The following is a 26796-nucleotide window of genomic DNA, read 5'->3' as shown; positions in this document are numbered from 1 at the left end:
ACAATCCCCTCCAGTTCCATCCACGTGGTTGCAAATGGCAAGATTTCATTCTTTTTGATTGCTGAGTAATACTCTGTTGTACATATACATACCACATCTTCTTTATCCATCCACCGATGGACATTTGGGCTCTTGCCATACTTTGGCTATTGTTGACAGTGGTGCTATCAACTTGGGGGTGCATGTGTCCCTTCGAAACAGCACACCTGTATCCCATGGATAAATGCCTAGTAGTGCAATTGCTGGGTCGTAGGCTAGTTCTATTTTTAGTTTCTTGAGGAACCTCCACACTGTTCTCCAGAGTGGCTGCACCAGCTTGCATTCCCAAAACTAGGTTTGTTTTTAAGTAAAGAGGCATACGTTTCATTATTTTTTAAAAAAGTAAATCGTGAGGATTTATCCCCAATTACTTTTAATTATCTTTATTTAGATTATCACACTTCTGTGGGTATAACAACAGACCACAACTTTCTCTTGATTTAACACCTAGTAAATTTTCTGATAAAGTTAAATGAAAAGTTATACAATAAATATTATACTGAAATTAAAAGTCCTGCAAGGAAATGGCATGACAGCTTGATCATTTGTGAAATTTCTTTAGAACAACATTTTTAAAACACCTTGGCCCTAAGGTCAATGACTGTCAGGTGAGAAGATGATAAACATACTATACTAACCCTGATTCGGGAGGAATGAGACTCTCCTTATCTACAACAACTCTGCTCTCTTCAGGTAAACCTAGCAATCAGAAATGATCCTTCACGGAGGAAAGGACACAAAATCACACTGGAAAAATGTCACCCATCTGCTTATATTCTGTAATCCAATGAAGGGGACACATATGAAAGTCCTAATGATTCAGTTTCCTAATTACTAACGGTTTTATCCTATGAATGACTACAACCCCAGCACCTTGTATCCTTATTCTGCTTATACTCTCTGACTTCAAAATACATTTTGTGTGAGCAGTGGCTAACTGTATCCTTTCAAATTGGGAAGGAGTTAGGGGAAAATAATACGTTTCAGAAAGTATTCAGAAAAGATCAACAACATCTGGAAAACATTCAGGTGGCAGACTATTTTGAAACGGGGGCTTCGCAAAAGTACACTATTAGGTGGCTCTTTAAATAGACTATGGACTTATCGGTTAGCTACATCTAGCTTGCTCTGTCCTTTGTGAAATGATGGTGGAGGACAGGGAAGGAGGAATCAGACATTTAAAAGTTTAAATAAGTACAAAGCATATAATTTGTGCTGGGCTACAATATCAACATTTGAACACTGCCGTTGTTGTTATTATCCAAATGTTCCTAACAAAGCATCTATTCTTGCTTCATGAATAAAAAATCTTCTTTCATCTCTGAGGAAACTGGTAGGTATTCGGGGGAGAGAGTCGTCTCTTCTCCTTGCCTTGTGTTTGTTTGTTTATTCCTTGTTGCCTCTTTAACTCCGTTTGTTTTGGTCTCAGTCATTGGCATCCCACCCTTTACCTCTGACATTTGATGATCCAGAGACAATTTGTCTTACTCAGACTAAATGAAGGTTCAAAAAACTGTCTGGAAGGTTTGAGCATATGGATGGGCTTCTTGTTTTTTAACTTCCCTGTGTAGTGATCTAAGTGGAATCCCTGATGTCCCTACCTTTGGGTCTTTTCTCTCGGTTGATAAGATTCCTCAGAGAAGACTCTCCCATCTCCTGCCTAAAGGGGAAGTTTTGGCTGCCAGCATTTGGCTGGGAATCTTTGAAAACAGAGTGCTGGGGAACTCTCCATTCATCCTTCCGGAAACAGTCACTCAACCCCCCTGTTTCTGACAAAATCTCCATGCCCATGTCCCCAGTCCAGATATAACTGATTTTCCTCTCTCCAGAGAATATAAAAGTCTACAGTAGGGCAGGGAGGGGGCAGTCACCCAGCGACCCAGAGCAGGACGCAGGATTTAGAGAAGATTTGCAGATATGCTCTCTCACTTACGTATCTCCCCTCTTCTGAAGGCAGCCGGCACTGCCAATTCCTGACACTTTTGAGGAACCTGTGGTGTCAGGTTGGCCTTTATTTCCCCATTGCCAACTAAGGCTTTAGCTTTTTTTAGGTACATTAATTCCATTACCACTTCATCTGCTTTCTGGTTTTCAAAATGTTGTTATTGTTTCCTTCCTCTCTGTTATCTCTGTCCTTATATGTTCATGCTTAAGAAAATTCCTTGATTGTAGTTTTAGTGGCGTTTCAAAACACAGCAAAACTTTGTCACCTTAACTTGAAACCCACATCTGCCAAAGCCGTTAGAAACTAAAGATGTGTTAATACATTTAACCGGGTGCATGTTACTGTCCTATAAAGAACAGAAAGAAAAAATAGGTACTGTATCTTCTTTGGTTCATTTAAAGCTGGTAATAAACTCTTGCTAGAGGGCTTAAAATTTACAGTTAAAAAAAAGTTTATTTATTTTGAGAGAGAGAGAATCTCAAGCAAGCTTTGGGCTGTCACCCCTGATATGGAGCTCGATCAAACGACCCTGGGATCGTGACCTAATCCAAAATCAAGAGTCGGATGCTCAACCAACCGAGCTACCCAGGCACCCTTAAATTTTACTATTAATACTTTTTTAGCTATTAAAATCTATGATAAATTTATAGAATGATCTGAATTCATAACTAGGTATACTCATTATATAGTCAGAGTTAGCTAAAAATATAACCAAAGTGTTTTGGAATAGACAGATGCAAAGGTTTATGCTTACAGAACCCAAACTGTAAAGTGATGGGATCATATTATGCCTCTTCACTGACTATTCCCCAGACTACAGAACTATTGCAATTTGATAATGTTCTCTCTACTGTACTTCTTGTCTTTATCAATAGTTGCATTCCACTGCCCCATCACTGTTCCTGTTTTTTTAATGTTTATTTATTTATTCTGAGAGAGAGAGAGAGAGCGAGGGAGAGAAAGACAGAGATAGAGCGCGCGGGCACGTATGCACACGAGTAGGGGAGGGACAGAGAGAGGGGGAGAAAGAGAATCCCAAGTAGGCTCTGCACCATCAGCACAATGCCTGATGCGGGGCTCAAACTCACAAACCGTGAGACCATGACCTGAGCTGAAACCAAGAGTCAGATGCTTAACTGACTGAGACACCCAGATGCCCTACCCATCACTGTTTCTAAAAACAATTTTTAGTACTATTCTTTGCTGCCTCTGTTTATAGCAAAAGCATTTCCCCTCTTATTCTTTTGTTATTCTCTTTGACCATTTTCTCTTTCCTTGACACTTGTTTTGATATGCTTCTCTCTCTTCCAAAAGGTAAACCAGCAATAATATGCAGTTATGTGTAATCATTCTTTCATTTTGTGTGTGTGTGTGTAACAGATATGTAGTGAGTACTTATCATAGGCCAGGCCCTGTTCTAGGCAATAGGGATAAAACAATGAACACAACAAAGCCCCTCATCTCATACAGCTTATATTCTAGTGGGGGTGACAGACGATAAACAAATATGTCCGATACAGCTGAGTCTCAAAAACAAAAGGATAGGGATACAAAAAGTATCATCGGTGGGGTAGGAATCTTAGTTACATAAGATGATGAGTGAGAGAAGCCTTCTTTTAAAAGGTAACATTTAAACAGAGACCTAAGGGAGAAGCTCTATGGATATTTGTGGAATGAGTATCCCAAAGAGAAAAATAACCAGTACAAAGGCTGAGGAGGGAAGATGCTTGGCTTGAAGAAACAGCAAAGAGACTGGTGGGATGGGAGCAGAATAAGCTTTGTTTTCTTATCAATGTTTACTACTTTTGCCACGGTTCACTCTTTCCAAGAGTTTAATATACCTTTCAGATTTGAACAGATTCAGATTCTAACTTATATGAAAGGCTGACATTGTTTGAAGTCTAGTGGATAAGTGGGAATGTTACTGAAGAGGTAATCATTTGCTGCAATAAGCATTCTGGCTGACCACAGGCTTGTAAACAATGTAAATTACTTAAATTACTTAGATATATTACGTAGTCTTGAGACAGGGAGGGTGATAGTTCAGTGGGAAGATTTAAGAGCCCAATCTGATTTTCGGTCCTGGTCCTACACGTACACACTAAGTGACCTTGAGTCAGAGCTCTAGGTACTGGTACTTATATACACTTTTACTCTTTTATTCTAATTTTAAAATGTAAAAGTAGCATAGTGAATATGGGGAAAGAATAATGGCTTGGAAGTCAGATTCTGAGTCAAACACCTCTGCTGCTATTTATTAAATGTGCAGCTATAGACATCACTTAAAAGCCTGAGTTTCCTGACCTTTAAAAGCAAAAAAAAAAAAAAAAAAAAATCTACTTTATAGCACTATAAAGATTAAATGACATAATAAAAGCCATTTGTATACTATAAAATATAAGATACATACATATTTTTAAACTACCCATAGAGCTTTTAAACTTGTATTCTACTAACTTAAAATTTTTCATCTAAGTACTTTCAAAATTCATTCTTAACTTTTACCTTTTGATTTCCTTCTTCATTTGTACTTAAGAGCTGCATGCAAAATTTATCCCTCCCAGTTGGTTCCCTATTGTGACCGATGATAAATTCTATTTAAGCAACATTTTATCTTTTTTTTTTTTTTTTCAACGTTTTTTATTTATTTTTGGGACAGAGAGAGACAGAGCATGAACGGGGGAGGGGCAGAGAGAGAGGGAGACACAGAATCGGAAACAGGCTCCAGGCTCCGAGCCATCAGCCCAGAGCCTGACGCGGGGCTCGAACTCACGGACCGCGAGATCGTGACCTGGCTGAAGTCGGACGCTTAACCGACTGCGCCACCCAGGCGCCCCAACATTTTATCTTTTAAATTACATAGCAAAATTCAACAGATATGAACAACTCAACTTGGAATCCTTAAAACAGCATCAGAATGCAGATTTTCATTTTATTTTATTTCACTCAGATGACATTTTGTAATAAAAAATATGGGTACATGGAGAAAATAATTTGAAAGGACAACTTAATTATTTTGTATACTTCAGTAACTGTTAAAGACTTTTTTGTAGACTTTCTTGTTTTTTTGGCTTATTTTGTTTTGTTAACCTTCAATACTGAATCATTGCATGCTAAACGTAAAATTGCAGTCACGTATTTGTTATCAAATATTTGATACACGTTTTTGAAGACTATACTAAAGATATACTAGAGAGACATTTTATTTCTTAATATCATATTTTTAGCCATTAGTTAAAAGTGTTCCTATGTTACTAGACAGTAATTCAAAAGGCAGCCCAAAAGAATATTAGCTAAAACCTTTAAAATACCATCAGTGGTCTCAAAAACAATTTACAAGAGATTTAACAGAATGGAACTTACTCCATGCCCTGCGCAGTCTGCCGAGCAATATCTATCAGCTTGATCATCTCGAATTTGGTCTCGATGATGTGGAGATGGTGGTATAAGCTGGAGCCCTCACACCACTGGGTGACGATAGCCAGCTGGGGCTTGGTTGAATAGCCCATGAAGAGCAGGATGTTCACATGCCGAGTTTTCCTGTAAAAGGAAGTATGTCAGTAAACAGTAAATGTCGATAAACTTCAGCAAATCTGAAAAAAGTGGACCAAAGCAGTCTGATTATCAGGAAGATGTTAGAACATAAGGAAGGATAAGTTTAGAAATTATTTTAGGAATTGTCTAGTCTAATATCCTACCCCTTGCAGAAAGATCTTAGGTTTTAATATACCTCACAACAGGCAACTGAAGTTGCTTAGATACCTTCAATTGTGCAAAGCTCTTCACTGAGACTGCAGCTTCTTTTTTCACCCTTAGCCCCCTTTTGAAAGTGGTTCTAGTATTACAAAGTTCTTTGGAGTTGAGAAAAAACTATTTCCCTACAACTTCCACCACTGGCCGTCCTGTTCTGCTCTCTGGAATAAAACAAAGTCTGTACCTTCTTGAACATAATAGCCTTCTGTGGACCCAAATATACTCAGTTCTATCGACTGTTTTCCCCTTGTTACAGTTTCAGAATCCTCCTCATCTAAGTTGTCCCTGCCTGGAAATTCTCTAGTTTGTTAATGTTCCTCAAGTCCCAGGGCTTGACACAATCTTTAAATGTGTTCTGATAAATTTAGAATTTTGAGAGTATTATTTCCATAAGCGGAAATAGGATTTTTCATGATCAGAACATTGTATTTCCATTAATTCACCTTAGGACTAATTTTCCTATCAGTTATACCATATAATATTGTACACCACTTAAACAATACGGTTAAAGACATAGTATACTCAAACTCTGTCTTATCCACTTTTAGTAAACCTATAAAGCCAACAGTGGCTATCACTGGAAAATAGAAGATAAAGATAACTTCTCTGGAAAACAGTAATGCACACAGGCTCACCTGAGTACTCCTACTTCATTTTTGAAGGCCTGTAACTGCTGAGGTGTGGGTGCTGTCACATTCAACATTTTCACTGCCACATCACCTAAAAAAAAAGTTGTCATTCCAAATGTCATTCCAATTTTTTAAACTTAAAAAAAAAAAAAAAAAAAAAAAAATATATATATATATATATATATATATATATATATATATATATATATATATAAAAACAAACCTCTTGGATATTTTCACTAATTACCATGGCCTTAAATCCATACCATTATTAAATTGCAAATAAATGAGATCTTAACTTCTAAAATGTATTAATTTTCTAAGGATAAAAACTAAATGAACAATGACACTCCTATACTAGTATTTCAAAATACCACCTCCCCCCCAATAGCCAATGTTGTATTTCCCCTAGAAATGTAGTTTAACCAAGTAAGTACCCATGGTATTTTCCTGATTAATTAACAATACTAAACCAAATGCTTTTATTATCTGAATGTTAAAACAAACTATTGATGACAGGCCCAATGAAGCTTGGCTGAAATAGAAAACTGCAGAGCTTCTTTATCAGAGTAGTTAACATGGTTTTCAAATCCAAGGATCACTTGCTTTTGCTCAGGAAGATTAAAAAAATAATTTTATGTGAAACAGAATTCTTACACATCGCCAGTGGGTGTGTAAAATGGTGCAAGCACTTAAAACACTTTTGGCAGCATCTACTAAAACTGAACATATGTATATCCAGTGGTCCCACAATTCTTTCCTAAGTATATACCCAGCAAAAATGGAACATATGTTCTCCAAACAACATGTACTAAGAATATTCACAGCAGCAGCATTCGTAATAGCCCCAAACTGGACACTATTCAAATGTTCATCACACAGTAGAGATTGGAAAAGAAATCATGTTAGAGTCACACAATGAATTGTATTCAGAGAATGAATGACCTATAACCACATACAATAATACAGATGAATCTTGTACTTTTTTGCAGGTTTATTATACTTTGATATAATTATGGATTCTTCCTGATTATCGAAGTAATACAGTGCTCATAGTGAAAAACATTTTGAAAACAAAGAAAAAAAGTAAAATCTCCTATAATCATGTCACTCAGAAGTGATCATTGTTAACACACTGATATATAAACTTATTAGGCTTTTATATGTATGCAGTGTGAATATTTACGAATACATATGGAAAAAAATCACCTAAAAAGATACATACTAAAATGCTGACAGTCATTTTAAAAGTTTATGTTATATGTATATTTCTAGGCAGTACCATAGTATAGGATATTATACATGCTGTTCTGTAAAATTTAATATACCACACATACCTTTCTGTATCAATAAATATAGATCTACCACACTATGTCATGTCTATATAATCACATATGAAGGTTACCAATTTATCCAGTCCTCTGTTAACGAACACGTAACTTTATGTCCATTTTCTCATTAAGTCTCTAATGAATATAGTTGCACACACATCTGTTTGTTTCTGCCCAATGAGTTGTAGTTCTACAAATGGAATTGTTGGCTCAACACACATATTGACAAACTGCCCCCCAGAAAATCTGTAGCAATTTATTCTCCCTCCAGCAGTGTTACAATCACAGCTCTAAACATGGCCAATTTAAAAAACAAACAAACAAACAAACACAAAAACAAAAAAACCTATCTGTCCACTTGAGAGGCAAATAATGATTTCTAGCTTTTGAATTTGCAATTCTTTGATAATTAGTGAGGCTAAACATTTCTATATGTTCCCTGGTTGTTTCTTCCTTTGGTAAGTACAATTTTAATGTTTACCTGTGATTTATAACACAAATAAAACTATCAGCAAAAAGACTTCTAAAAGAAAAAAAAATCTTGGGGCGTAACTCACCCGGGGAATTGTCATCTTTAAAAATTATTACTGTAATGATAGGAGTCCTCCTTGCTGTGAATTGTTTTTATTTCCCATAATTTTTGTTAACCCTTTCTTTGGAGGACTCTTTAATCTGACCTATTTGCTATGATGCTATTTGCTTAGTGATTCAAACAGTGCATATTCCCTTTGATTTTTTTAACTCACAGTTATGACACGTATCCTATTATAACTTGTATGTCACTGTATTACATACGTACCATGCCACTTTCCCTTGTAGACTGTCCCAAATGACCCGGATCCAATTCTCTGTCCCACTGTGATCTGCCCATCAGGAATCTCCCAATCATCACTTGAATCCCTTCTACCAAGTGTTTTCTTCATAAAAATAGCACAGAAGTCAAGCCAAAACAAACAAAAAAGGAAGAGAGCAAAAATCAGTGTGTGGGAATGCTTTAAGCAAAAAACTATCAAGCTTTTAAATTTACTTTGTTAAGGGAATTCTGTGTCACATACTGACATCTCATACATCACTATATATCATATAATCTAAAAGATGACATTACATTTAGCTAGCTTATAAAACAAAAGAGCTTAGAGGACAGAAGATCTCATATATTCTCACCATTCGATTCCTATCTTCTGAGGATGAAGAAGATTTCCTTTCCCGCTGAGGCCCTGGAGATTTCTGTAATGCTTTTACATTAGTGAGAGAGCCCGGCAATGAGGCAGGGGGGGTGGCAGACAAGCCTGTGGTTGATCCTAAATTAGTGAAATAAAAAATGTATCTATTAAAGGAGGACTGAGTATGTTAATTTACTGGGGGAAGAGGGTGGGGAGAGATTTAGACTTCTTTTCAAAATGCAATGTATGTTTAAAGGCACATCTTTTGGAAATGATAGGACAAAAAAGGGCCTCATTTGGTGATCAGCACTGTAATTTCTTTTAGTTTTCTGGTCAATCTAATGACTTTTAAAACACCTGATTTCAGATACATACTTTGCTTATTGGTGTAGAGTCTGGAAGAAAAATAATCTTTCTAAAGTAAGAGATCAATACTAAAACAATACTCCCAAGTCTTTGTTTGGTTTAAAAAAGTAAAATCAATTTAAAAGCTTATAGAAAAAATAAACTTGTAACTATTTTATGTTACCTGAACAGCCAATCAATATAAAAACAGATGGAAACTCCCAAATGGGAACATATAATAATGGCCTTAATGTTAAAAATATCTGGCTCTATCATATTAGCCACGAGAACTTTAAAAATCCTATACTGTTTAAGAGTTAGAAATATCGGTCAGTTCAGTGGTTCCTGGATTCCTGTTCTACCAAAGACTACTTGTTACCTGTATAACAAAGTTAATACAAACAAAGCCAAACAGGTTTCTCAAGACTTTCTGAAAAATCTCTACAGGTATAAAGTGAGAGAAAAGTTAAGTGCTATGGCCTCTTGGCCAAGCTGCTACAAGTGGAAATATTCTATGAGTCAAGTGAGTCCAGTGGATACACTGAAAGTAGACTCAGTAGGCAGGGCTGCATACTTCTCTAAACACCGACTGAGCACAACTCCTAGATTCACCTAGCCGGTTTAGAGGGGTTCCGGGCAATGACTCCTAGTGGTGTCTGAATACAGTTAAGGAGCACTGAGATGTCCAGTAATATCTGCATATACAGAACAAAAAGACCTCGAAAGAATTTTTTCTTTTATAAGATTACTATTTGGGGGTAGGGAGAATAGCAATGTCTACATTTAAATGTTCGAACTGTATAGAATTTTATCATTACCACATCACACATGTCATCACATGGAGAATGTACCTGATCTGATATGCAATTTTCTAAAAGGAAATGGGGCCTGGGACGCCTGTAACTAGAGCATAATCCATTTTCTACCTTCCAACTGGTAATTTTCAACATCATAAAGCTTTAACTGCTTGCTCAGGCCTCACAGATTCTGATCTACTCAATAATGTGCTGTATTACTTATTTCAGTGACACTACTCAGTACTGTAGGAATTCTAGCCCATCCTATGGTTTTTATGAGAAACAGCTGGGCTGAGACAGCAAAAATCTGAACCACCACCATCACTTTTAGAGTAAATAAGAGACACTAGCAAAAGCCAGTAAATATAATTCTTTAAAAATATTTGTAGTAAGATACCTGTCTGAATTTTGAGTTAAAACGTTAAGAGATCAGTTTAACTACAAAACAGAGTGGGATGAACTGAGAGAGTGGAACCACACTGCTATAGTGCTTCCTTCATATTAGGGTGTAAGTGAGGGTAGCAATCCTCAAATTTTCTGAAGTATGCTAAAAGTACCCCAAATATATTAAAAGCCTTTCTTAAGGCTCCCTACCTCTGATATAAAATGTACATGTCCTGCATTAAAAAAAAGGACAGTGCTATTATAGAAAAATAAAGCCAAAAATCTGGCAAAATCTCCTAATTGGGGTTTCTATTTTTACTTTATTAAAAACCACAAGAGTTGATCACAAATATTAATAGTCATGAAGGCTATTATGTAAATGGATTAAGATAAAAGTTATTCTGATTGAGGCACCCCCCCATATACATTATTTATTGCCACCCACCGAGTTTAAGAAATTATCAAGACCAAAAAGTAAGTAATAGAACAAAAAACAAGATGGATATCTTAGCTCAGAATTTTCTTGCTTTTAAAAATTTATGACAGACAGCATACAGAAAGCTTGTGGTAGTGAGTATGTGTGAGAAGCACATTCAGAGCATTCCAGCCAGGCCAAGCAGAAATTTAGTACTGAAAACTCTCACACTTACAAACACACGCTGTGAAGGTGAGGCACAAACAGTATCTGTAGTTTATATTGAGTTTGCTTTGGGTGAAAACAAGAAAGAAGAGCCCAACTACCTCTGAACACTGGGCCAGGCTCAAAATCAAACACTATTTCACTGGGGACAGAATGTAGGAGGGGACTGGGAGTCCGGGATTGGTATTTCCGAAGACCACGCATCAGCTGGTTCAAAGGGGCTGTTAGAAGAGAAAGAGAGGGGCAGGCAAACACAAGAAGACAGACACACAGAAGAAATGAAAGAAGTCATGGGAATAAATGAGTTGAAGCCTGCTTCACAAAATATTCTGGATGTCTAAAAAATCTGCTTGTTTTCATAAAATCCCAATGACTTTTTATAAAGTGACTCATAAAAAGGATAAGAAGTGCCATTTGATTTTTGGAACTAAGCAGGCAGTTTTTAAGATTAACTTAACTTTGTGATGCTAATATGATGGCAACACTTAAATGCTGGATGTACTGGGCAAAATTATCAGAAGCCACAGTTATTAAGACATATGAAAGTCAAACTGGCAGCAACATTAATTGGTGGATTCATGGAATAACAAATGGAAAACAACCACAACTTTTTAAACTACATGCTATAATGAATAGTAAGTCCAAGATACAATGCAGGGTTTTCACTGAGGCAGATTCACAGGTATAGAGAAACATAACACAAGATGACTTACACAATGTTTATTCAATATAAAATATCTTTAAAGTCTGGGTTTAGGTATTTTGAAGATAAAGCAGTTCACAGTGAGGAGACCAACTCTCAAAAAGGTAAACAGGTATTACAGGTCCTCTTTTTTAGAGAGAAAATACTTGAAAAAGTAAGCACTAAGGACCACCTGGAAGAAATCTTCAAGACAGTTTCAAATACCATTTCGTGGAAAACATTGTATAGGGATAAAATCTTAGTTAAAAAGTAAGCAATGTTTTCGTATGTCCCCAATTTTTAGAGTGCTAGAGTGAACATCTGATGAAGCGATCTCCATTCAATTTCTCATTTACTTCTTTTATTTACTGAACTAATAAGAGGACGACATGCTTTCTTTCTATAAGGGTCCATTTTGTATAAGGTACATTCCAAACCCTTCTAGAAAGCTGAAGAGGCTGACAATGTCCAACAAACGGAGATGTTGTGACAGGCAACCTAAGGGATTCTTCACAAGAATGACTTAGGAAAATCAAGTGTTAACTGACCCTAAGCTCAATCATTAAGTATGAGTGGTACTAGTTAGGGTTCCCTCCCAAAGGGAAGTTAGCACCTCTAGTTTTAGAGATAGTTAGGAATCAGTAAGGTGGGTAAGATAGTTGATGATCTGTCTTTGAGGATAACAACATTTTAAAATTGTAGATAGTACATTTAAGATTCCCTTTTATGTCTTCTCTTTTTATCTACTCATCTTATAAATCAGTTAAAATTTTACCAGAGATGAATGATAAATAATAAAGAAAACTAAAAAAAAATTTGGGGGTTTTCCCTACGCATTTTTCTCTGTGTCTGTGTTTCATGAAAGAAGCAAATATAAAGGAGACAAGCAGCAAAGCAATTGCATTTTTCCCTGATTTTTTTTTTTTTTTAATTGAAATCACTACTTACCTCCATCACTACGAAACCCCTGGTCTCTAATCAAGTCCTACAAATAAACAGTAATGGATATTTATTCAAAGCATATGGTAAGAAAGTAATAACAACACTGAACTTTCCACTAACCATTAACAGAAAGGTTAATTCAACATAATACCTGCCATACAATTACTTCACAAAAGAATATGAAATTAGGGAACATAAGATAAACATTTTGAAGCACTTGTCAACCTAACCCCTATATTGAAGGGATTATTAGTCCTAATCAAATGTTGAAATCCCTTCCAGGCCACTCAAAACCAATGGCTACATCAATTTTTTCTTTTTTTTTTTTAACGTTTATTTATTTTTGAGAGAGAGGGAGACACAGAATCTGAAGCAGGCTCCAGGCTCTAAGCTGTCAGCACAGAGCCTGACGCGGGGCTCAAACTCACGAACCATGAGATCATGACCTGAGCTGAAGTCAGATGCTTAACCGACTGAGCCACCCAGGTGCCCCTGGCTATATCAATCTTAAAAAAAATTCTACTGGCACATATTAGCCATAAAATGTTCATACCCTTTGATCTTGTAATTCCACTTTTGGGAATTTTTCCTAAGGAAATAATTCAGAAGAAAAAAATGTATGCATAAAGATATGCAGTGCAGCATTATCCATCATACTAAAAAATCAGAAATAATTATTTCCCTATTATAGACATATGACATTTTAGTTAAGTAAATTATGGTGCATCAGTTTAGTAAGTATTATGCAGCTACTGAAATAAGTATGAATCTTGTATCGTGAAACATGTTTACAATATAAAAAAATATTAAATGTACACTGATTACAATCAAAATACAGATGCGTAAGGAAACACCAGAGGGGAAAAAAATCAAAATGGCTCTAACAGGGTTTTGTTAAAGTTTGTCTTTATTATTAAAACATATATCTTTCTACAACAGACAATACTGGGTGATGGGGAGGGAAAAGTCTACTGGCAACGCGATGCACTTTGGACAATGATAGGTGGAGCTTAGTATGTTTACCCAGTTTAAATAGGAGGGCCTGAAACGGCCCCAAATGTCTCTAAACAGGCTCAAAGACTCTTTGCAAACAGGCAGCTTTTTGTTTCTAGTCTAGAATAAATTCTTTACAAATGCATTTCTATCATGTGTAATGTATTATATAAAGCCTTTGCCATCTTCTACAGAATAACCAACAAATATACATCTGCCAACAATGTGCTAGGTGTTAGGGGCTGCATGGCTACCAATAAATATAAAATCCTCGTGGTCTCACTAACTTTCTCTGTGTTCTTGAGGACTTGTAAACTAAGCGGAAGAAAGATGTACAAACATGGAAATGAAATGATAAAAGAGTAATAGCTTAAGAAAACAATAAAAGAGGTGCCAAAGTTGCTTAGTTAACTGCCAGACAAATAGTATGGGTGAAAAGACTCCTGGTGCCACACGAGTTCAAGGGATAAAGAACTGTAAGACCTCACTGTGGAAGCATTTCAAGAGAAGAGCTAGGAGTTGGGGGTAGATAGGAACGCAGGGGTGGAAAGAAGCAGAGGACCACCTACATTTTTAAAGTAGGCTCCACACCCAGCTTGGAGCACAACCGCGGGGCTTGAATTCACGATCCCGCGGTCCAGACCTGAGCTGAGATCAAGAGTCTGACGCTTAACCGACTGAGCCACCCAGGTGTCCCAGAGAGGAACTTCTAGACACAAAGAACCGCAAGACAAAGGCAAACATGCCACATCCCTTTCCTTTTTGCTTCACCAACCTTGTGACTCCCCACAACCAGGGATCAGCCACCTCTGGCTTTCTCCGCTCTTACTGCTAATCAACACCATAAACTTCTATTTTTCAATCTGTTTCTAAAGCTCTTTGACAATCTTTTCACTTATTCTAGGTTAAAGAGGATCTTCTAGTATTCCAATACTGGCTATTTGCAACTCTCCCTCATCTCCTGTAGCTCCTTTTGTTACTTATATCTCTTCCCTTTAGCATGATAGAGGAAACAGAAGCCTGTCCCTATATTAACAAGTACTTGCACAGTAGCGCTAGCTAGAATTTCTGAATTCTTACTATGTGCATAATAAACATTTTCAAACCAACAAAAGAGGTAGACACGGCTAGCTTCAAGGTTAAGGCATTTGCCCAAGGTCATACAGCCTGTAAAGAGCTGCAGAGAGAGCTATGTCCATCTCTAATTCCTCACAGCCTCTGAGGAATATTGTTTCCACGTTTAGGAACTGGACTATATCCATTATTCCCTCTCTTGTTATTTTCAACCTCTCTCTTCACTTGCTTCTTCCCCTCAAGTTACAAACACGCTGAAGACTCTCACATTAAAAACAACTGTCCTTGGGGCGCCTGGGTGGCGCAGTCGGTTAAGCGTCCGACTTCAGCCAGGTCACGATCTCGCGGTCCGTGAGTTCGAGCCCCGTGTCAGGCTCTGGGCTGATGGCTCGGAGCCTGGAGCCTGTTTCCGATTCTGTGTCTCCCTCTCTCTCTGCCCCTCCCCCGTTCATGCTCTGTCTCTCTCTGTCCCAAAAATAAATAAAAAACGTTGAAAAAAAAAATTAAAAAAAAAAACAAAAAACAACAACTGTCCTTCAACCCTGTTTTAATCTATGGCCCTTACATTATTCCTTTACAGCCAATCTTCTCAAAAGTGACACTTACCCCCACACCTTCACCAGCCTTGCTCTCCTCCACTGGCCCTCTAAAACAGCTCTCAGTGAAGTCAAAGTGACATTTTAATTGTTCAGTAGCATTTTCAGTCCTTATCACATGTGAGTCTCAGTGGCAACTAACACCAACTACTTCAGCATTCTTCAATTCCCTTTCTGCCCTTTGGGGTGACACTACTCTCTCTTACTTATGTAAAGTTAGACTTGGGAAGAGGAGCCCATAAAAGGCACAGAAAAGGACAGTCTTTGCCCGGACCTCAAAATGTTAATAATATTCAGTGGGGTTGCATATTCTACCTTCTTTTCAATTTACATGTAGTCTTTGAGTAGTATCATTTACACCCATGGTTTTAATTGAGAAATATGCTAATTATTCCAAAATCTGTTATCTCTACTCAAGGTCCTTATATTCAACTGCCACTGGACTTCTAAACCAGGGAAGTCCCTCAGACAACTTAATGTCAGTATGTCCAAAATAAAAGTTACCATTTTCATTTCTATAAGACCTGTTCTTCTTCCTTTGGTATTTCCTAGACTACTGAATGGAATGAATACTATTTACCCAAGCCAGAGAAGTGTGGACATTATCTTCTAGATCTCATCTCTTTCACTTCTTTCTACTACTCTACAGAACAGTAGTTAAACATAAGCAAGAAAGCCCAGGTTTTACCCCATTTCAATCATTTATCAGCAATGTGATCTTGGGTAAGTTTCTTAACCTCTTCAAATAGAATTTTCTCAACAGTAAAATAAGGATTAAAAATAGTACTTAATCCATGAGTGTTTATGAGGACAGACTAAGAAAATTTATGTAGGGGAGCCTGGGTAGCTCAGTCGGTTAAGCATCCGATTCTTTGTTTCAGCGCACGTCATAATCTTATGGTTCTGTGAGTTCGAGCCCTGCGTCAGGCCCTGCACTGACAGTGTGGAGCCAGCTTGGGATTCTCTGTTTCTCTCTCTCTCTCTGCCCCTCCCCACTCACGCTAGCTCTGTCTCTCTCAAAATAAACAAACTTAAAAAAAAAAAAAAAAGAAAATTTATGTAAAGCACTCAGTATAGTACTTGGCATATAGTAAGCATTCATAAACAGTAGCCATTTTTGATACCATTCCTAACAATCTTGCCTTCTAAATCTCTCGTGAACTCAAAATACTCTTCCAAAATACAGAGCTGAGCACTTCCTCTCCCACTCAAAAGTTTTCCAGACTCCCTACTACCAGCAACCACAGAAACCTTAAAGACTTGACAATGCTTGGGGCGCCTGGGTGGCGCAGTCGGTTAAGCGTCCGACTTCAGCCAGGTCACGATCTCGCGGTCCGTGAGTTTGAGCCCCGCGTCAGGCTCTGGGCTGATGGCTCGGAGCCTGGAGCCTGTTTCCGATTCTGTGTCTCCCTCTCTCTGCACCTCCCCTGTTCATGCTCTGTCTCTCTCTGTCCCAAAAATAAATAAAAAACGTTGAAAAAAAAAATTTAAAAAAAAAAAAAAAAAAAAAAAGACTTGACAATGCCTTTAGGTATGGACTCTACCTACCTAGTTTTGTCATCTTTTTCCTACTCTTCTCCTGAACCAGAAACTCCTACAATGTGCATTATTAATTACATCCTAAGTGAAGGTACTTCCATATTTTTTGCATGTGCTATTTCCTTAACAAATGCCCTTTCTTCTTAAAACCCCCACCTAGTGAATTTAATGAACTCCTACGCATTCATCTTTTATAATGTGGCTTAAATGTTGTCCTTTCTCTGTTAAATACAGTGATAAACTCTACCCTGTGGCATATAGGATTATCACCCTCTTCTATAAACTACCGCTATATATTTTTGCATCTATTTATATGTCTGATTCATCCATTAGACTGTGACCTCTTTGAGATCACAGACTATGTGCTAATCCATCTTTAATTCCCAATTCTGACAGTGCCTATCCCAGAGTCAGCATTGCCAAGTATGTCAAAAACAAGTTAAAAAAAACTTATTTACTAGAATAATAAATGATAAATAATGATTGGATCTGAATGACTGAAATTGAATGAAAATGCTAAAGCATTTATATATTATCTTATAATCAATGGAAGTCAATGAAAGTTTTGGAACAAGGAAACAGATGATGGCAGAGGTATAAAAAAAATTATTCTGACACTAACATACAGAATGGAAATGGATAGAGAGAAACCAATGGCAGGAAATCCATTTAGGAGATTAATTAATTCAAATAAAGAAATATGGGCTCAGAGGGTGGTAGTAATGAGAACAAACTTGAGATGCATTACCAAAAGGAAAAGTTGATACCTTATGACTATTTGGTTAAAAGGAAGGAAGAAAAGGCAAGATATAAAGATGATACCCCAAATATTCAAGCCTCAGAGAATAGAACAGTAACACTAAGAGGAAAAGTCTAGAGGGAAACAGTCTAAAATGATGTTAGTACTGAAAGGAAAACTGGATATAACTTTTTTTTAAAAAATTATTTATTTTGGGGCTCAGTCGGTTAAACATCCGACTTCAGCTCAGGGCATGATCTTCTTACACTTCGTGGGTTCGAGGCCAGTGTCGGGGTCTGTGCTGACAGCTCAGAGCCTGGAGCCTGCTTTGGATTCGGTGTCTCCCTCTCTCTCTGCCCCTCCCCTGCTCGTGCTCTGTCTCTCAAAAATAAACAAATGTTTAAAAAAATCGTTTAAAAAATTTTTAAATTTATTTTGAGAGAGGGTAGGGGCAGAAAGAGGGAAGGAGGGAGAAAGAATTCCAAGCAGGGTCCACGCTGACAGCAAGCACAGAGCCTGACAGGGGGCTTGAACTCACAAACTGTGAGATCATGACCTGAGCCAAAATCCAGAGTCAAAAGCTTAACTGGACTGAGCCACCCAGGTACCCCAAGATAGCTACAATTTTGAACATAATGAGAATAGACCTAATTTAGAAATAAGATTTGGTTTCTTATTTCACAATCTCATTATTCCCATATTTCCCTCTCCTACTATTTTCTTCCTTTGTATTCAGGCCTACCTAGACCTTATTAGTTGAGAAAAATTAATATTAGGCAAAGGCCACTTAAAATAAATCCAATAAAAATAGAGAAAAAAATCTCATAGTAAAAAGTGGAAAGGATGTCTGGAATTTGGAAGTTCATCTTGAAAAATGAAATTAAAATTTATAATAAAGATTTTCTTTTATATTTAATAAATTTTAAGTTACAATTTCAATATGCTAATTATCAACACAGGAATCAAGTTTTTTGTTGTTCATAATACGAAAGCTATAGCACCAACTGAAATCCTCGTTTTCATATTCATCTTTTACATAGCAAGCATAATCATTTTTATAAAAATTTTAGAGGGTTTCATCAATTCCCTGAAGGGCCTCTAACAATCCTTTGATATTTAAATCATTTTCATTTGAAGAACCTATTATATTGTCATCTCTAAGGATCTTTTCTCTTCTATTGTTACCTGGACTAATTTAATTCTACCGTATCCTTATTTTTCAATGGCTTTTTATAATTTCAGTAGTTCTCCAAAGTCATTTTTCACTATCTTTATAAAATCTTTAAATCTTTTCTTTCTTTCTTTTTTTTTGCCAGATTTGCAATCAATGTGCATCATATTTGCATTGAAATGTTGGATAATGATGTATGGGGGTTGGAATGCAAACTGGAATTAGATGGGGAAGGATATCTGAGTGGGGACTAATATTAAAGTAGCCTGTTAATAAGTGAATATTTTCCTGTTAGGAAAATTTTTGCTTCTCTACTCAACTTTATATAACTAGGAAGACTCACATAAGGAATGCTTGTATAATGAGAACAACTCCTATCTTCTAACACACACACAAAACCACCTCACTAATTTTAGTACCCTGTTTATGTGGGGAAATAGTTTTTTAACTTCCGTTTTAAATATAATTAGTTTCCAAGGCAAACAAGGTTGGCAGCTTTTCTGTTTTGTTGCTTATTACAGAGATTAGGAATAACTTACACTCTTTATCTGAAAGCACAAATTCTGGGAGAAATGACACCTAATTCCAAGATCAGGACCCCCATCCCACGACAGCTCAGGTAGTAAGAGCACATTATTCTCTTCTGTAACTCAATTACTGGATTATTTTGTAAATAAAGTTTTATGAGAATAAAGCCATTTGTTTATAAGGTATTATCTCTGCTCTCACACTACAATGACAAAGTTCAACAGCTGTCATCAGAAATCATATGACCCATGAGACTAAAATATTTACTTTAAGAAAAGTCTGTTGGGGCGCGTTGGTGGCTCAGTTGGTTGAGCGTCTGACTTCAGCTCAGGTTATGATCTCGTGGTTCACGAGTTCAGGTGTCTCACGAGTTTGAGCCCTGCATTGGGCTCTGTGCTAACAGCTCGAAGTCTGATCCTGCTTCGGATTCTGTGTCTCCCTCTCTCTTTGCCTCCTCCCCTGCTCACACTCTGTCTCTTTCTGTCTCTCAAAAATAAATAAATGTTTAAAAAAAAAGAAAAGAAAAGAAAAGAAAAGAAAAGAAAAGAAAAGAAAAGAAAAGAAAAGAAAAGAAAAGAAAAAAGAGAGTTGGAGTGCCACACTGGGCTCTGCGCTGACAGCATGGAGCCTGCTTAGATCCTCTGTCTCTATTTCTCTGCCCCTCCTCCACTTACCCTGTCTCTCAAAAATAAACATTTAAAAAAAAAAGGAAGGTAAAAAGTAGCTTTGCATATCTTGTACATAAAGTAATGATTAGTCCTAAAGGGTTATTTAACTTAAAACTGTACTTTTAGAAATTTAGATACAGATTTCAAATTGATCCAAATAGAAAATCTGCAATGGTACCCTTATTTCTTTACCATGAAATGGCCAAGGGATTATCTATTAAATAAATGAAGATAAGACTTTTGCAGAAACAATATCATAAGGCAACAAATCCGAACAACTCCACAATTTGGCATCAGTTAAGTATTAGTACCATCAGAGAAGATGACAAGGTTTTTCTGATCACTAATTCATGAAGTCAATCACCTAATGACTGTGACACTTGAAAGATGGCACTTATTTCTGATCTATATTATAAATGTAGCAGAAAAAGAAATATAATTGAATTTTTTTAATTCTAATAATGCTGGATACTTACATCAATATTGACAGGTTCTATTGTATTTATATGCACATTTGGAGCTGATGAGGACCGGTCTCGCTGTCCAAATTGATTTCGATGATCTTCATCTGCTGGTCGGAAAGGCTGTGGAATTGGAATGGATTTTGAAGGAGACGGACTGGTGAGAATTTGGGGCCTGGAAAAATCAAGTCATTGAAAGATAAGATTCAGAGCAACTCTAAAGAGATAAAAACAAAAAGTGGGTGATCTAAAGATTTCCTTGTTTTCGTATTCTCCAATAAAATCTTTAAAGCATTAAAAACCCAGCAGTAACGGTGTTTAAAAACTAATATATGCCTATAATTAATACTGAAGAGCTGCTTTTGCTGAAGCAGACCCTCTAGGGACGATTAATGACAAGAACACTGATTCTTATCCAAGAACTCCAGGGAAATCTAAAAATGGCTAGAAATTACCTGTAGTTAATCAGCTAAAGAAACTCTTTAAAGTTACACAAAAATCTCTAAATACTAGAGACTGACTGAATAAAATCTATTTTTTTCTACCTTTGCCATTTCTAGATCCTAAAATGGAATTTTTATGCAAAGTATTAGGAAATTATATTTTGAAAATACACCTGTGGATTCCAGGACCTGAAAGATGTATCTGTTGCTTTACACAGAGTTAAAATAAAATCTTGAACAATAGCAAAAGACCATTTGTATATCCAAAAGATGATCCTTATAGTGTCAGCCTCTCATATTTTATCATTCGTACCGTGTCCAATAATTAAGAGATGCAAGAGAATCAAGTATTAAGCATTAAAGCAAATCTTCTTTAAAATTGCTTTTGATGAAATCATCAAAATAGGTGACAGTGATCTATTTTGTTACTGTAGATAAATAACAAATTCTACGATCTCTCATTGCCCTGAAATGAACCTCACACTCACAAAGCACACTCAAGTTTTGTGAACAGACTGTAAATACCTGTGAGTAGTCTAGGCTCCTCAGAAAGAATATCCAAGGGAGCTGGGAAGGGAGTATCACGTGAAAGAAAAGGTATGGCTGTCCTGATGAGCTCCACCAAGACCAATGAATGATGCAGTGCTCACAGCCTCTCTACAAAGACTGGTATCATTTCACCCCATTTATTTTATTTTTTATTTTTATTTTTTTAAATGTTTGTTTATTTTTGAGAGACAGAGCACGAGTGGGGGACAGGCAGAGAGAGAGGGAGACAGAGAATCCGAAGCAGGCTCCAGGCTCTGAGCTGTCAGCACAAAGTCCAACGCGGGGCTCGAACCCACATACTGCAAGATCATGACCTGAGACAAAGTCGGATGCTTAACCGACTGAGCCATCCAGGTGCCCTCATTCCACCCCATTTAATGCAAACTCTATAACTAATCATCATTTTTTATTGTTATTAAGACATAGCCAAAATGAAAACGTGGAGGGAATAAAAAGACATTTTGTGAGGAGACAGGTTTAGGAAGGTACGGGAAGAAAAAATAGAAAAGCTTTGAAAAGCCAAAGAAGCCAAATAGTGACAAAAAGATTTTTTTCCCCTAAGGTTCTGAATAAAGCATTTTAACAAAATCTGAACCCCACCCATTTATTGTTTTACTCTTTGAAGTACGCTATCAAAGGTAGGGAAAGAAATTTTGAGCTTATTTGTTCATACTCAGTCCACTTGTAACTGAAATAAAAATAATAAAATATTATGTAGTTTAAAGACCTGGTTATCACCCACTGAAAATTACAGGTTAAGACTGATGGACCTGGCCTTAAGAAGATTTTTATTGTCATTATTGAGAAATTTTTAATTTGTGACAGAGCTTTCTTTAATTTTGCCTTAGGCAGCCAATATATGGCTTTTGCTAAGGGATTTTGAGAACAGGTAAAAGAATGTAAAAATGACAAATGGTTTTTAAAAAAAGTTTTGGAAAGTGTACCTACTTTTAAAAAACTATAGTCTAATTTTAAGTCTCAAGGCAATTGCATAGTTTAAGTTAGGACTTAAATGTGGAAAAAGCCTGAATTAACTACAGTTGTACAGGGCATTCTAATTAACCTAATATAATGGATCAATCTAATATAATTGATCTGATGCAGGCATTAAGTGACAGCAAGTCATTTTTGAAAGTTACTGAATTAAGACTATGAATGCAACATGTAGTCTATAACAAAGCAGAAACATGTATTCAAAGGGCATTGGTTCAGAAGTAGGAGAAACGAAAACCAGGATTTAATCTGATAAATTTTATTATCTAAAAAAATGAATACATAAGAAAGTGACGATATCTGCCTATTCACAAAATGAGAAAGACTACAGTTGGCAGCCGGTATCTAACATCACCCAGTGGAGGGCATATGGTGGTCCATGAAATCAATTTACCTAGCATTGATGCCCAGTATATTATAATTTTGTGAGAAACTTCAAGTTATTATATCTTAATGTCATTAAACATCTGAGCCATGTCCTTTTTTTTTTTTTTTTTTTTTTTTTTTTAAGTTTATTTGGAGAAAGAGAAAGAGAGCACAAATGGAGAATGGGCAAACAGAGAGAATACCAAGCAGTCTCTGCTCTGTTAGTGCAGAGCCCGAAATGGGGCTTGATCTGACGAACTGCGAGACCGTGACCTGAGCCGAAATCAAGAGTTGGATGATTAATCAACTGAGCCACCCAGGTGCCCCTGAGCCATATGCTAATCCCATGCTTAACAAAAGCAATCTTTGGATTATAATTTGGTTTCTCAAAAATATCTTCCAACAGTGGAGTGCTGGTCCATCCAACACAAGAACTCTGGTCTATACAACAGCTATATTTCTCAAAGAAATGAATTACCTAGAATTTTGATTCAGTCTTTTCTAATTCTGGTTACTGTAAACCAGTGTATCTCTAACTCTTATCATTTCTGGGGACTGATAAAATTGAATTTCCACACTAGGGCATCTTTACCCGGACCAACACAATTTATACCCAGTGAAGTATGTTGGCAGCCAGTAACTGGCTTTCTCCTAATGACACCTCTACCTATCTTGTTGCAAACCTCTTTAAAGCAGTATCAGATTAAAAATAAAAAAATTTTACCTCTAACACTCTTCAGCAAATTACCACTTAGTTTAGATCTTATTTTCAATCTGGAATATTAAAAGTTGTGGGGGGGGGGGGGGGGCGCCTGAGTGGCTCAGTGGGTTGAGCGTCCGACTTCGGCTCAGATCATGATCTCCCGGTTCACAAGTTTGAGCCACGTGTCGGGCTCTGTGCTGACGGTGTGGAGCCTGGAGCCTGCTTCAGATTCTGTCTCCCTCTCTCTCTGCCCCTCCCCTGCTCACACTCTGTCTCTCTCTCTCAAACATAAATAAACATTAAAAAAAAAAAAGAATATTCAAAGTTTTGGGGCGCCTGGGTGGCTCAGTTGGTTAAATGACTGACTTCAGCTCAGGTCATGATCTCACAGTTCCTGAGTTTGAATCCAGTATCAGGCTCTCTGCTGTCAGTATAGAACATGCTTCGGATCCTCTGTCTCCTCTCTCTGCCTCCCCCAACCCCTCTCAAAAATAAACAAACGGTAAAAAAAAAAAAAAAAAAGAATAATAAAAGTTTTGAAGCAATGTGACTCCTTCTGTTCAGCAATATGTAAATTTTATTTATGTGACTCCTTCTGTTCAGCAATATGTAAATTTTATTTTTTAAAGTTTATTTATTTATTTTAAGAGAGAAAGAGTACGACCAGGGGAGAAGCAGACAGAGAGAATCCCAAGCAGGCCTCATGCTGCCAGTGCAGAGCCTGATGTGGGGCTCGACCCCACAAATTGTGAGATCATGACCTGAGCCAAAACCAAGAGTTGGTCACTTAACTGACTGAGCCACCCAGGGGCCCCAGCAACATGTAAATTTTAAAATGCTGACTTTTTATACATTCACACATTCCACAGCATTTTTAAAAAGCAGAAAAGGAGGTACCTCTAACTTTTAATTCAAAACTGGGCAATGTATCACTTCTCCAATATGTCTTGGTTACATCCATTATTCTATGTGCTTCATGACCACTAGAATTATTATAAAGACTATTAACAAAATGCAAAGGAGCAGCAATACAGAACAGGATTGGCTTCTATCTTTTCACAGGCATACACAGACACTTGTGACATAAAAGCATCAGGGAAACAAAAGTCTGAATATCTTTTTTATCATTTGCTCAAGACCAGAAGGTACTATAGTTTAGTTATACAGAAAATACTCATGGCATAGGCAAATGGTTTCTCAATTTTAAGACAGCATCCCTTCACTGAAAGGCACCTGCCCTGGATCATTACCATTATAAACCTTCAGAGAAACCAAGTTAATTTCATTATGGTGTTCTGTAACTCTGCTCATAGAACTAGGACCTGCCACTGGAAAGGCATCATGGTCTACAGAACTGTCAGGAGTAAATACCATAGCCAGAAGGTTAATTAAAAATCAAAACAAACAATAACACTTAGATCTCCTAAGGAAGACACAGGTGCAAAGAACTAATGACAGAGACAGCAGGAATAAAATGACTCCACTAGAGCAGGTAACTGTTATGACCTGACTAAATAAATAAATGGTTGCATTTTCTAGTGTTTCTAAGTAGATAAAAAATACAGTCCCTAATACAAGTCTTTAGTAAATTTTCTAGCCTATGAAACCTCTAGAAAGGTTGGCTTTGTAAAATTACAGGTCTCTTAGGATTATCCACTTACTGTCTTCTCTCTCTAGGCAGAAAAAATAGCATTACCTTGTGAAGAGAGGAAGGACGTAGGGTTCAAACTGACAATAAATATTTCTGATCTTAACTATCTCTGGAATATTATAAGAGAGAATGCCATGTGAGGACTTTATTTTTTTTTAACCATATGCTTCCAAATATAGCATAATTTATTCTGCCTCAAACCCAACAGAGAAAGAGTATGCAGACATGTGTAAGAAATTCTCCAACAAAATACAAGTATCTATTAAACTCATCATCTTTTTTCTTTTTTTTCCTACTATGAAGCTTGAATATATGATGCCTTTGTATTATCTTTAAAGTCAGTTTTCTCATTTATCCTCCACAACTAACAATACTATTAATTTTTTTCCTTACACTTTGTGCACATCCATCCCTTCTCCATACAGCCCACTTCAGGTCTTTATTGCCACTCGTTGTCTCCACTATGAACAGCATCTGAGTTGGCCTTCTTCACCCTAGACATTTCTCCATCAACCTATCTCTCCTTGCTACGTGGTGATCCTTTCCCTAAAATCATTTTGAACAGCCAGTTCTCTGCTCGAAAACTACCTTTTCCCCCTCTTGTGTTAAGTCTTAAGCCTAACTTCTAGTCTGAATTTCAGCACTCTTCATTATTTGGGTTTACGCATGTTACTTATCAACTTGATTAGCCTCTGTTCACGGTCTCTCAAATCTACCATCCCACCACCCATCACCATGCTTTTTATTCCCTGGGCTCATCCAGATTCTGGAATCCACATCCCATTTCGTCACTCAATGTTCTTGCCTATACTCACTACTCTCTCTTCTATGGTAAACATGGTAATATTTATGTCCTTCTCACATCATTTAAAATATTACGTCATAAATTGCAGACTATTTTTAAATTGTTTGCCATTGTCTCATTGGTTTAATGCTGCTTTTCTAAATGGGAATCACAGACTTCTATATTTGATATTACCTAGTAAAGTGATGAGCACAAGGCAGGAACTCTAAATGATCTGCTGCTTGATTTTTTTCCCAGGCTGGTCCTGAAAGAGTCTAAGTCAGTTTTAATCCCACGTACCTTTACCGAATTCATGTGCATTTGCCTGATGTGATAAAATTGTGTACATTTGCCTGTGTGATCATTCATTTGTCTGATGTGATAAAATAAGTTACTTGGAGAAAAATCCTTAATTTAACAGTCCAAGTGTTGGAAAGGTTTATAATTAACCAAAAGATCCAAAAGAAACCAGATCAAGTAGCATTGTTATTGAACAGCAGGAGTCAAGTCATACCCAGGAGAATCGGAGGGGGGGGCAGAAGGGGACGATCCAGACGTTAGGGCAGTCTCTGCTATGGAGGCCTCCTCCTGTGGTATTGGGTGGTGTTCAAAGAACTTGGAGACAAACAGCAAACTGTGAGGCAAAAACAAAAACAAAACAAAACAAACCTAACTTGTGCAAAACCCAGAAGCTTCACACACCAGAATACATTATAGAGTTAACAGAAATATTTGAGATCAAATTCCACTTTCAGAAATGACTGTTAAATTCAATTAGTCGTTTTTTGCCTAAAGGCTTATTTAAAAAGAATTATATTGCACTTTGAAAGGCAAGCTTATAATCTAGAACTAATTGTTCTATCCAGCAAATTTCTATATATTAGAGGG

General features: G+C 36.9%; 1 protein-coding gene across 7 annotated transcripts in view; it reads right to left on the bottom strand.

The window, feature by feature from the left end:
• BRAF (B-Raf proto-oncogene, serine/threonine kinase) overlaps positions 1-26796 on the bottom strand; it is a 172156-nt gene that overhangs the window by 35887 nt on the left and 109473 nt on the right. For 4 of the 7 annotated variants that reach the window (XR_009260197.1, XM_058724070.1, XM_058724072.1 and 1 more), the window contains exons 7-14: positions 26423-26542; positions 20435-20594; positions 12657-12693; positions 11128-11247; positions 8862-8998; positions 8497-8614; positions 6373-6457; positions 5348-5524 (exon numbers count right to left, since the gene is read on the bottom strand). Coding sequence is in view for 6 of the 7 variants with exons in the window: in XM_058724070.1 (XP_058580053.1) it covers positions 5348-5524; positions 6373-6457; positions 8497-8614; positions 8862-8998; positions 11128-11247; positions 12657-12693; positions 20435-20594; positions 26423-26542 (954 nt within the window). In the remaining variant the exon portion in view is untranslated. The remainder of the gene's footprint in view (positions 1-5347; positions 5525-6372; positions 6458-8496; positions 8615-8861; positions 8999-11127; positions 11248-12656; positions 12694-20434; positions 20595-26422; positions 26543-26796) is intronic. The other 3 variants (XM_058724073.1, XM_058724075.1, XM_058724074.1) reach the window with 1 other exon arrangement.

Source organism: Neofelis nebulosa, chromosome 4 (genome assembly GCF_028018385.1).
Source record: "Neofelis nebulosa isolate mNeoNeb1 chromosome 4, mNeoNeb1.pri, whole genome shotgun sequence".
Taxonomy (NCBI): domain Eukaryota; kingdom Metazoa; phylum Chordata; class Mammalia; order Carnivora; family Felidae; genus Neofelis; species Neofelis nebulosa.
The sequence above is the reverse complement of the archived record's forward strand: the minus strand, read 5'-3'. Positions and strand labels throughout refer to the sequence as shown.